General features: G+C 37.6%; 1 protein-coding gene and 2 non-coding genes across 3 annotated transcripts; all 3 read right to left on the bottom strand.

Moving 5' to 3' along the window:
- Window positions 1-5046: 5046 nt before the first annotated feature.
- Window positions 5047-10039, bottom strand: LOC117449224 (prostaglandin E synthase 3-like). Its single transcript, XM_034086733.2, has 8 exons — window positions 9807-10039; window positions 8410-8523; window positions 7689-7758; window positions 7470-7568; window positions 7272-7361; window positions 6761-6820; window positions 6189-6216; window positions 5047-6089 (listed from the first exon to the last, which is right to left on the bottom strand). Coding segments are annotated over exons 1-8 (483 nt in total). The 5' UTR covers window positions 9809-10039; the 3' UTR covers window positions 5047-6069.
- On the bottom strand, window positions 6543-6617 carry LOC117450195 (small nucleolar RNA SNORD59). The gene has a single exon (XR_004552572.1). It is a non-coding gene; the product is annotated as a small nucleolar RNA SNORD59 (small nucleolar RNA).
- LOC117450194 (small nucleolar RNA SNORD59) lies at window positions 7974-8048 on the bottom strand. The gene has a single exon (XR_004552571.1). It is a non-coding gene; the product is annotated as a small nucleolar RNA SNORD59 (small nucleolar RNA).
- Window positions 10040-11839: the final 1800 nt, after the last annotated feature.

Below are 11839 nucleotides of genomic sequence, written 5' to 3'. Positions count from 1 at the left end.
TATGTTGTGTGCCCTCCTGACTCGTGGATGTATAATATGTGTAGAGGCTAAGCCAACGCTTTAAGCCTCTGAGGATCCGCTTGGTGGGTGTAATTGACGCACACAAGTTTGCTGCCGAATAAAGGTCAGAAACAAAGTTTCCAGTTTGAAACAGTCCATTTATTTCCATTTTACTGGTTTCCATTTACTTGCTTCTTTCCATATTCACCACACGATATTACCGTTTACACGATATTACCGTTTACACAATACCAGTTGCTTTGCTTGTAATCCCGTGTGTGTGTTCCGTGTGTGCTCCTTGTGTGTGTTCCGTGTGTGCTCCTTGTGTGTGTGTTCTGTGTGTGTGTGTGTGTGTGTGTGTGTGTGTGTGTGTGTGTGTGTGTGTGTGTGTGTGTGTGTGTGTGTGTGTGTGTGTGTGTGTGTGTGTGTGTGTGTGTGTGTGTGTGTGTGTGTGTGTGTGTGTGTGTGTTCCGTGTGTGTGGTCAAAAACGGTATGGGCCTTCCGGCGGAACCTCTCCCCAACACACATAGGTTCCTACCTTTATACCCACAGTTAATTGGCTCCTACAATAAATCCTGACTTCACTCTCTTCTTCCCGGACTGCAACCGGACAACATGACATTAGTTGCTTCTAAATAAAGTACCCTTTTGCACCTTCCTCTGCACCGCCTCTGACTCCCTATCAACCTGATCTCACCAGAATGCGTGTATATAAGTATAAGTTGCACAGTTTTATGTGACAATCAGTGGCGTTTTCTCCTGGAGGCCAAGGGAAGCAAGGCTTCCCCTGTTTTTTCGGAGTGTAGTTATAATTTTAATAAATAAATAAAACACTTCGTTTAGTTTCGGAAATTCTTTGTTGTGTGTTGCTGCCGGCCCGTCTCTCCCCCATTCTCATTGAGTATTTTACAAAGAGTGAAACAGATGTTATGGTGAAACAGTAGATTGCACTCTCTGCTGCGAGAGGAGGCTAGCCGAAATTGGCTTCCCTTGGTGAAAAAAATGGAGAGATTGACCAATCAGATGAGGCTCACGTGATGCCCCTGCCAACCTGTGATTAGTCAGGGCCATGCCAAGGGAAGCCAGAGGCGGCTGGCTTCCCTTGCCTCACTATCCAATCAAATCGCATCAATTTAGTGTGGCAGTGACGCGTCCTAAACCCGGAAGTAAGCTGCGCTCGGGTTCCCTCGACAAAAAAGCAATGGGCTTTCTCCATAGGATTTTGGAAAATAGCTCGGAATAAGGTCAGTAGAAAACGAACCTGTTAGATAAATGCACGTTTTGTTCAGTCGGATAATATCCACATGTCTACCCTACTTTTATAATTTTCGAATCATAAATCGAATCGATAGAAGATAGATAGCGTCACTGCACCACTCTCACCGCCGTTAGAAAGTAACACGCAACTGAAGCAAGTGCAATTATGGAGGGTGAAGATTTGGAGTATTTACTCAAAAATAATTGTACTAAACTTCCGCTACAGCAGCAACAACAAATAGAATCTGATGACAGGCCGATGCCCAAACTGGAGCTGTGTACAGAGAGGAAAAAAGGAGCGAATCGAACGTAAAACCTTAAAGGTCTCCTGATTTAGTTTGTGAATGAATGCTTATTAGAGTTTCGGCTGGAGAGTGCGTGCGGACCTGTCGGTTAGATAACAGGCGTGTGTAAGTCCTGCATCTGTATGATACAAATGTGTGTAAAATGATACCGGGTGCTGTAATCACTCATCTGGTTACGTTATTATATTGACCACCACACCCCCGACCCAAAAGAAAGGACGTATTATTGGCTTCCCCTAATTTTTTTCCCACGCCACGCTACTGGTGACAATATTGTTGTTACAGGTGTAGCACAATGAATAAGCAGCCAGCAGTAACATTTAAATATAGTATTGAACAACATTGTTGTTATAGTCCGAGTTGTTGTGTGTGGTGGTGGTCTACAAGGGGCAGTGGTGGCTGTATAGTCTGACCGCTGGGAAGGAAAGACCTTAGTATGAGTAGAAGTATTAGTAATAATTGTAGTATAAGTAGTACTAGTGATGGCGAGATGAAGCCTTATGAAGCTTTCCAGCCAATTGGTTCTCAAAAGGGTTCATCTCATGAGGCTTCATCTGAAGGTCATAGTGTGTTAAACAGGCATACATCTCCATTATTAATTAACCGATGCTTTCTACTGATCTCTGAAGGTTTTCATTGTCATTACCATGGGCATCACTTTGTAAAAATCTGTGGTAGGGACAATTTCTCCTTACCATTAGCATGGGAGGAGACAAAGATGCCCCCTCCCCCTGGGTGTGCATAGACCTCTGGACCACCAGTGTGTTTTTAAAAACCATGAAAGCACAAATAAAGGTCTTGCTGTGATTGTGAGTGAATTATAATAATAATAATAATAATAATATGCCTTTATGCACTCAACGAGCAGCCAGGTATTGAGGACAGAACATTACATAAGTAACACATAAATACATGCATATTTAACACAGAATAAATACAGGAATAAATAAATGTGAAAAAAACTGAAATAAATGCATTTAGAAATACAGGAATAAATAAACACTAAATAAATAAATGTATAACTACAAAAATATAAGTTGAGAATAAAACAGAACACACATATCTTTAATGTATTTCTACATTTATTTTTACGAACATTAATGTATTTATTAATTTCTGTGTCTGTGCGTGTTTCACACAGTGTTGTTCTGTTTGGTCGCCTTGTATTCTGTGGATACGACCACATTTATAACAATTGTACTTTCAATTGCTCTGCAAGTTGTGCACGTGTCTTTAACAAAATCTTAGATTTCGTACGGAGTAAATGGATACCAATGTGGGTGGGGGTCAGCGGTTCAAATCCCCAACATGTGAGAGGCAAAATGGCAAACTCCATTGCATGGAAATAAATGACTCTTACAACCTCAGATCCAGCGCCTGGATACGGTTCCAGGTTCCTGCTGTGCGGACTGAGGCTGGGAAAAGGAGTCTTTTTTATTATGGTCCTTGGTCTTGGAATGACCTTCAATCACACCTCAAACTGAGGGCACTTGTCTCAATAGTATGTTTTAGATTGAAGTTGTCTGAAGTCCTAACCACCAGCTGCTCTTGCAGTAATAAGTAGTGCACCTTTCTTACTGTCCTAATGTGCACAATGTAGTGACTGCTTTTTTGTGTTTTGTTTTCTTAGTTATGTTCTCTGTATTTTATATGTTTGTGTTATGTGTTATGTGTAACGTTGCTGCCTTCTTGGCCAGGTCAGCATTGCAAATGAGATTCTATCTCAATGCTTTTATCTGGTTAAATAAAGGTTAAAAAAAAAGAGGCTGTGGTAATTGAAGTGAAAGAAATAGAAAAGAAAAACTAAAGTTAGGTAAAGTTTAGAGGCTTAAGTCCACTTTTCTCTAAATGACATGTTCAGGACACCTGGCTCCACACGTCCTGGTAGCCTTGGGTTTTTCTGGAACAGATCTGAAAGATTGATGGTTATTTCTGGCGATGAGTTCAAACAAATGTTCTTTAACAATATCTTTGTGTCGCCTTGTAACCCTAATAAACGTAGAAGCCAATCGTGTGAAATTTGACTGGAATATGCACTGGTGTCTTTGGCTGAAGGGGTAAATGGATGCCTAACAACCAAAGGGTTGGTGGTTTGCCACCCAGCATGGCATGCGTGTTTGGTTCAAGGGCGGTCAAGGATGCTCAAGGGTGAACAGAGTACAGTCGATGCCCCCCCCACACTAAACAAATAAAATATATATACGTTTTCAATAAAATAATAATAAAACAAATACAATTAAATAATTGTACAAATACACGGAAATAAAAAGTGGTAACAAATTAAATAAAATACAATAAAATATTAGTAAAATTACAAATAATAATAATTCAGTGGGTTAGTGCGGTGAGCTTCGGATCAGGGGAGGACTGGTTCAATCCCCACTGCAGTCAGCATATCGCTGTCCCCAAAATTGCTCCTGTGGGCACTGCCCACAGTATTGCGTAACATGTAATGTACTGTATATTACAAATATATATAATAATAATAAAATATTTTAATAAAAAACATTACAATAAATAATTTAAAAAGTCAAACATAATACAAATAAATAATAATAATTATGAAAAATAAAATAATAAAAATACATTTGAAAAAATCAATAAACTATGAGACATAGACCTCCGGGGGACCGGAAAAAAACATAGGGGTAAACAAACTTAAATTAAAATAATTATGTAGTGGAGTTTAAATCTAGAAGTATTTAATATAGTATTTACCATTAAATAAAAATGACCTTGTAAAGTAGACCATGATAACTCAGAACTGTAGCCTACTTAAGTGGAGAAGTTAGTACCTAGTTACAAAGTAATTATTATTGCCCAATGATTATACTGTGTATATTTGGTCAAACCAATTCAAGTCTGCTATCCTTTGAACAAAACAGTCATTCCCTTGCAGGTAGATGACCGTGCTTTTATTTTTAATGTGCTTCTGGGTGAAAACAGGAACCGGTATTGCACATTACAGTCCCTTTCTCGGAAAAGACAGTAAGGAAATCAGGCCCAAGGAGGAAGTATGTTAATATTCTGGGCCGTGGGGGCTTGCAGGTTATCTGGGTCCCAGCACCCAAATAGGAGTGACATTAACACAAAATCATACTGATGAAGATATAATGTATATGTATGATTTATTCTATTAAATTCAAGGTTAAAAGTGTTTTAGATCATATTCTTAAGGTTGAACATCATAAAAGCAGTATAATAATTTATTTCATTATCCCAACAACCCAGTGATGCTCTCTGAAGCTGATCACCAAAACAGGGCTCAATTATTACAAGGTTCAAATGTAAGAGATATTACGGCTTGACTGTCGGCTACTGTGGTTGCCTTTAATAGTTCAAATACCGTATCCGTACATTTCAGTTAAAATAAATGTAATAACATTAAGATTTTCTTAAGCTATTCTTTCTCCAAATAATTGTATGAAAATTAATGGTAAACCAAAACACAAGTCAAATGTCATAAGAAAAAAGGCATTAAAATGATTCTTAAACAGTTTATTAGAAAGATGTAGACAATAAAAAAAGAATTTCCACTGTAATTCAACATTTGTCTCCCCTTACATTTTATTGACAGTGCAAATATAATTTGGTCATTACACGTTGGTATCGTTCGGACACGCCCCCACTGAGAAGGGAGGATCATACTTGATGAACAAACGGAAAGAACCTGGAGAACAGCAACACACCAAATGATGCTTAGGCCCGACAAAGCTTCACAGCCTCGTTATCAGTTGCAAAACATTTAGCCTTGCTTCTGCAGTCCAACAAAGGTATGCATGTTAGGTGGGTATGGAGAGAGGAACAGTTAAGATACTAAATATGTGGAATCCATTCAGATAACCAAAGTAGGTGATAAACTGGGAAGATGCTGAGCATGATTTCAGAATATTCCAATTTTACAAACATTAAACGAGAAGTAAAGGGAAACATGTAAGCTGGAAGGTTAAGCCACACAAATAAAATACTGGCTTCCTTGATATCTAATTCACGGCACATGGAAGGCTTTAGAGGAACCCAATCAGTAAATGCATCTAATTGTAATGATGTACATAGCTAGTGTCTTTTGAATCAAGAGATAAACTACACTGGTCGACTTACTTATAACCACAACATTGGGAATGGGTGGGCCTAATAATTTTTTAAACCACAATTAAATTTGAAAACAAATTGTAACTCCGTTAAACACATATTGCTCAGTTTAGGACAACTACACAGCTTTTCAAACAAATAGTGTGTGCTTACTTATTTTAACAGTAAAACAAGATACCCAAAAGGTGCAGTACAGCAAATGGAAGTGGAGATAGCTGCTCTGTACAATACCATGCATATCAACCTTCAGTGTACTGATCGGTCAAGAGTTTGGAGCTGAGGCTATGGATTTAAATATGGCTACTGACTCATATGTACAGTTGTTTGTCACTGCCTTCGGTTTCAAGATATACATTTGTTATGATTCCTCTTGCCTTCTGTTCTTTCATTTGCTTTCTAGAGTCTTACAGTCTTCTATTCCAAGTCTGGCATTTCTAAAAGAAAAGTGGAGCAGAAATTAATTAAATATTTCATCACAACAAATGATCAACAATGTAAGCCATGATGTGCCAATGTAGTGCATAAATACTTACTCTCATCATCGCTATCTGCGGACTCATCCTGAAAAGACAGAAAAGATGCAGTTCAAACATGCAGCATAATAAACCCGATTAAATGGTTCATAACCATAAGATGACAGCCTTTGCCTAATTCATCGGTTTCTCTTTCAAATGTCAGAAAACGTAAATAAACAAAACGTTGATCCAAATGTCTTGGATTTCAAGGTAACGTCTCGTTTAGTCAAAGCCCAATATATTAACTTATATGATATCAAACCAAATAAGTGAGGAAGTGAATTGTCTTATTTTGTATAAAACTAAATAGATGTATATGTTGATAAATAAATATTAATTCTATTGAATCCTAGTTATTGTGCAAACACCATCTCTTCTCAGGACAGAAAGGTTGGCTTCAGGAGGCTCAGAAGAACGAAAGTCACTGTATTACATCATCACTGAAGAGTAAAGGACAAATAACATCCCTTGGAAGTGTTGGACATGGTTGTAGTTTTACAAGTTGACTATTTGACTAATTAATATATAATCATTATATTTCTCAATATAAGCATACAAATTAAGTTAAAGGGAGGAAAAGGGATACTTACATCTTCGGCACCACCGTCTAGATCAGGGATGTCCTCCTCACCTCCCATGGTGTTCATCATCTGTAATATAAACCAACATGTTGATCATTAAAACGTTTTTTAAAAAGTGCTGCTTCCACAATCACCACAACACTCAAAGTAGGACAAGGGCGGAAACATCTTTTCTCACTTTAACTGAGGTTTACAAGTCAAACTTGCACAGAGTGATTAAATAGCAGAGCTGTAGAGTTGAATTTTCCTATAGCACTAATTGAGTATAAATGGCCAACACTTGGATTGTAAGGATGCAACAATCTCCTTTTTTGTTTCCTACTAAAGATTACGGTATCTAAATGATTGGACACTATCAAATAACATACCAACACTGATGCAATTCCTTATTCAATTTTTGTTTCTCTGATATTAAAAGCTGATATCACACATTTTGAAAGCTCTTTTGTGTGTCAAACATTGACTTCATTAAGGCATTTATAAATGACTTCACTCATTCTGATTAATAGACAGTGCTTACATCTGAGAATTGATCAAAGTTGCCCATCTCCTCATCTGAGTCGTCCTCCCAGTCCTTCCAGTTGTTGAAGTCGACACTGAGCCAAGTCAGCTGTAAAAACACAAAATAGTGGTTTTTCATTAATCACTTTCAAATATTGTGCATATATTTAGTACATTGTGTTGTTAACCATTAGCATTTCAAATGAATGATACACACCTTAGCCTTCTCTTTTGTTAGCCTCGGCCATGGCTTCCCTGGCTGTGCCTTTTTTAGATATAACAACACTGAGCGATCTGTGCGTTTATGTTTGGATTCCTGCATTGGGGTGGACAGAAAACAGAAATATTTGGTCAGTTTCATTTTGTACATTTCAATCTGCACAATCGACATTTTACAAAGCCATATTTATCAAAGCATTGATTCAGAGTAACTTACATTTTCATCGATAGCTTCAAAAAGGTCCATTTCGTTCTCATGTCTGACATCATCGGTTCCTGCAAGACAACTGAGGGGGAGAAGACAAGACGTCATTGTGGGGGAAATAAAAACAGAGGTATGGCATCAAATATAGGCATTAAAAGCAGAACCAAAAGCAAAACATCCAACAAGGAACTCATGGTTAAATACTAATTGCCTTATTTTGTATAAAACTAAATAGATTTATATGTTGATAAATAAATATTAATTCTATTGAATCCTAGTTATTGTGTAAACACCATCTCTTCTCAGGACAGAAAGGTTGGCTTCAGGAGGCTCAGAAGAACGAAAGTCACTGTATTACATCATCACTGAAGAGTAAAGGGCAAATAACATCCCTTGGAAGTGTTTGATATGGTTGTAGTTTTTTGTGTGGCAATTTCTTTAAATTAAATTCCTATATTGATTTATAAAATATTAAATGTTACGATAAGTACTAGGTGGACAACCTTACCCGTTTTCCTCTAACAAAACCACACAGACAGATATTTGTGTGGACGATATGAAATGCCAAAGTGTATATTACCAAGAAGTTATTATACTTGGAACATAGTAATAATTGTCATCACATTCTTGATGTGGAAATGTTGTTTTTTATTCATTTATTTGAGTTTATTAGATTGTTGCGTACTGCAGTCAAGTGTGTGAGCAGAAAATACAAATATATACTGAAACTTACCTAAAACCACACTTAGTTTTATCAAAATCGATTTTAAGGTCTTTGCTGTCTGCAACGCAGAACTCTATAAAAACGCAGTCCCTCCTGTCGTACCACTTGGCAGTTGCTGGATGCCTGTGGAGAAAAGAAGGATATCAAAACATGCAACAAGTCTTGATAATCTACACAAATTAAGCAACCACTTGTAAATCAACAGAAACAGAGCGCCTTTAGAGGGAGCTTTAAACAAGTTAATGGGATCCGGAAAAAACAAAAAACCTATTTTTTGTTATATATTTCAAAAAGGTACAGCTCATCCGACCCACAACTTGGAATACAATATACAGGTCACATGTGCTATTGACAGGTGGGTCATTCTTCAGGCACCAAAAAGCCTTTGCATCAGGTTGCCATGCAGCATCCAGTTACAGTGTGCTCCTGTGTCAAGAAGCCTCAAAAGTTAAACATCTCTGCAAGCTCAAATGTGAAAAGTCAAAGAATGAAACGTTTGGAAGTGTTTAGCATAACCTTTCCTGCACATTGTGAAGATTAATGCAAACATCTTCACCTTGTAGCCACAAAAACTATAATAAATGCAAAATGCATTTAATGAAGTCTTAACTGTAATAATTAGTTAAACTCAAATGAATTACAGTCCAAGATCTTTCTTGCTTATAAACGTCTTTCTACACTGAGAACGCATTATGAGACGTGTGATTGTTCCCCCACTATTACATGAGATGTAATGCTACAGGGCAGTGGTTAGAACATTGATCAACGACGCAGTTTGTTCATTAGTGATTTAGTTATTTATGTAACTACAGGAATGATAGGGATTTACTCTTTTGCCGATGAAATTGTATTATAGGAATTAAACGGGATGATAAGCTAAATCCTCCAACATATTAACGCGGACCAACCATTTCAGTGGATGGAAGCTAGCCTTAAACACAAATGTTGATTAAACGTTGCTCAATCCTTTCAGAACTTTGCAATTAGGCCGATATCTTTCCACATGGTCAACTTTGATTTTCACATGCAGATCTCAGATATTATTTGGAATGCTTTAATCATGAAAAAAACATGATGCTAATCTAATGATAGCTAGGCTAACAAGGCAGACGTTAGCCACTACGCTGGTTAAGCCATGCGGTGCACCTTGCCCAAGTACCTGCATTTTTTTCCCAGCTAATGCTGGGTCTGCAATAATAACTGCGATGGTACATTGTGTTAATTTACTTAGTCCACGAGGTTCAAGCTAGGTAGCGAGTTACCATTAGCTTACAGTTCATTGTGGCAAGGCCAACCTCCCGCCTTTGCACAAGCATGTTGTCAGGCGGCTAATATTAGCTACCTAGCTATCTCTGCAGGTTGTACTATCGCACTTAGCATCCTCGTGTTAACTCTCCACAACTTACATGTCTCGACGTGAAGTGCGCTTCTTGTTCGTAGATAAAACAGTCACGGGAAAAGAATGGCAATGTCCGCCTGCAAATGAAGGGGAATGTATGCTGCCCACTAACAAGTAATGCAAACGCCTCTCGTATGATGTGGACTCTACTCCGGATCTTGTTGCGTATCCCGGGATAAGAATGGCCGCACTGACGCAGTTGGAACGTACTAGACGTTTCTAGAGTGTTCGGCTGCGGCTGAGGCCGCGTGTGATCGGGTGTGGAGCAAATCTAATGTGATTTACTATGGGTTCAGTTAGTACCACCCAATAGGATCGCCTCGAATAAACTGAATCATGAGAGATGAACTCACAGATGATATAGAGGATTTCTGGTTAGAGGAAATATATAATATAGACGATATTGCTTTTACGACATTTGAGTAGTCGTGTGAACGTCATCTCTGATACTATACTCCACTAGAGCTACTACTACTACTATTAGTACTACTACTACTACTAATAATAAAAATAGTGATGAGCTTATTAAAATTATAGGGCTGTCTCTTTTTCTAAGGTTACTTATCGTAACAAGTCAGATTTTCATTCCTTTTTTTATTAAAGTATGCACACATACTATTTAACTGAGTGCATAAAACATTTTTAATTAAATGAAACGTTTCTATTAATTTATTCGACCGATTCTTTTATTAGGTCTATTAAATTCATGAATAATTGGGATCATTCTAATCAGCATATTCAAATATCTTGATTTGTAATTACATTAACATCAAAGATTAATAAAATAGTTGGAAATGTACTACATTAATCGAAACAACTCTTGCACCTGTGTAGCAGTTATTGTAAAAAACCTCGCCCTTTTTTGCCAGATGTATGCTGTTAACTCAGTTCACACCATGGCACCACACTTGCATATCTCTCTATATCATGTTAGTGTTTTGGCTCTATGATCTATTGGTTTAAAAATGTGAGGAATGCCACCTCATTTAACAATCTTATAATGAGGGCAGAATGAAAGATAGCATACCTTTCTCACATCCTAAGAGGGCAAGTATTGTGAGGGTGTGGCAGGAGAAAGCTACCAGCTCCCTCCACACACAGGCAGGTTTACAGGCTTTCTTTCAGATTGAGTAACAATTTTATAATGGCATGCTGAGAGTTTGGTATTAAACTCAATATACCTGCATTTATAAGAATAAACAAGCTATCATATCCTAACGAGTGCAACAAATTATACACAAAGAGGGCACGTTGTTTGCAGATAGTCATGAGTAATCAGCTTGTCTTCTGTCGAGAGCTTAAGATAAATATTCTTCGTCATTTGGATGACACATTTATAATGAAAGAAACCCTGACATAAGGGTGAGTGGATGTTTTAAGATGCCCCTATAAACAAAAGGATCTATAAAGTCGGGGTATTTTTGGCCTTGCTGCACCAATGGTGGACATTGTCTCACCAAGTGACTCTTCAACACAGAATAATGATACAAAATGGAGTCCTGAGCATCAGTTATTTTATTTTAGAGTATGCTTACAATGCAGCTGACATTATGGCTGTCCAAGACTACGCCTTCAATAATAACCGAGGGAATTTATTCGTTATTCATGCCATGATTTGAGTTTAACAAGCCGTGTTATGTTGATGAAGAAAATATTTACATTTTGTTAAACACTTAGTAATACCATTTGTTTTCTAGTAAACACATTTTATTTGTTGGTGCTGTATGTAAAATCCAGCTTTGTTTACCAGCTTACCACCTTCCTTTTGGCTTTTCTTTTTGGACATTACAGCCCCCTGTTGATCAATTTAATAGCGTGACAACTTTGTAAGTCATCCGCATACATGAGATAAAGAACACAGGGACTTATCCTGGGAAACATTGTAATTGTCACTCCACTTGAGTCTGAAGTTGACGCTGTAGTTCCCAATTGTCAGATTTAGATTTGAATGAGAAAAAAACAAACTTAACACATTGAGAACCTGTGGTGTCCCTCTGAGGAACTCTGAAAAAGTAATGTGTAGGTGCAGTTTGCTTTCTG

The sequence above is a fragment of the Pseudochaenichthys georgianus genome, chromosome 7, assembly GCF_902827115.2.
Source record: "Pseudochaenichthys georgianus chromosome 7, fPseGeo1.2, whole genome shotgun sequence".
NCBI classification, from domain to species: Eukaryota; Metazoa; Chordata; class Actinopteri; order Perciformes; family Channichthyidae; genus Pseudochaenichthys; species Pseudochaenichthys georgianus.
This window is presented reverse-complemented; position numbering and strand designations above follow the sequence as displayed.

Coding starts and splice junctions, on each gene's coding strand:
- LOC117449224 (XM_034086733.2), bottom strand. Junction 7,759..8,409: donor AAAACTAAGTGTGGTTTTAG/GTAAGTTTCAGT, acceptor TCTCCCCCTCAG/TTGTCTTGCAGGAACCGATG. Junction 7,362..7,469: donor TAACAAAAGAGAAGGCTAAG/GTGTGTATCATT, acceptor GTGTTTTTACAG/CTGACTTGGCTCAGTGTCGA.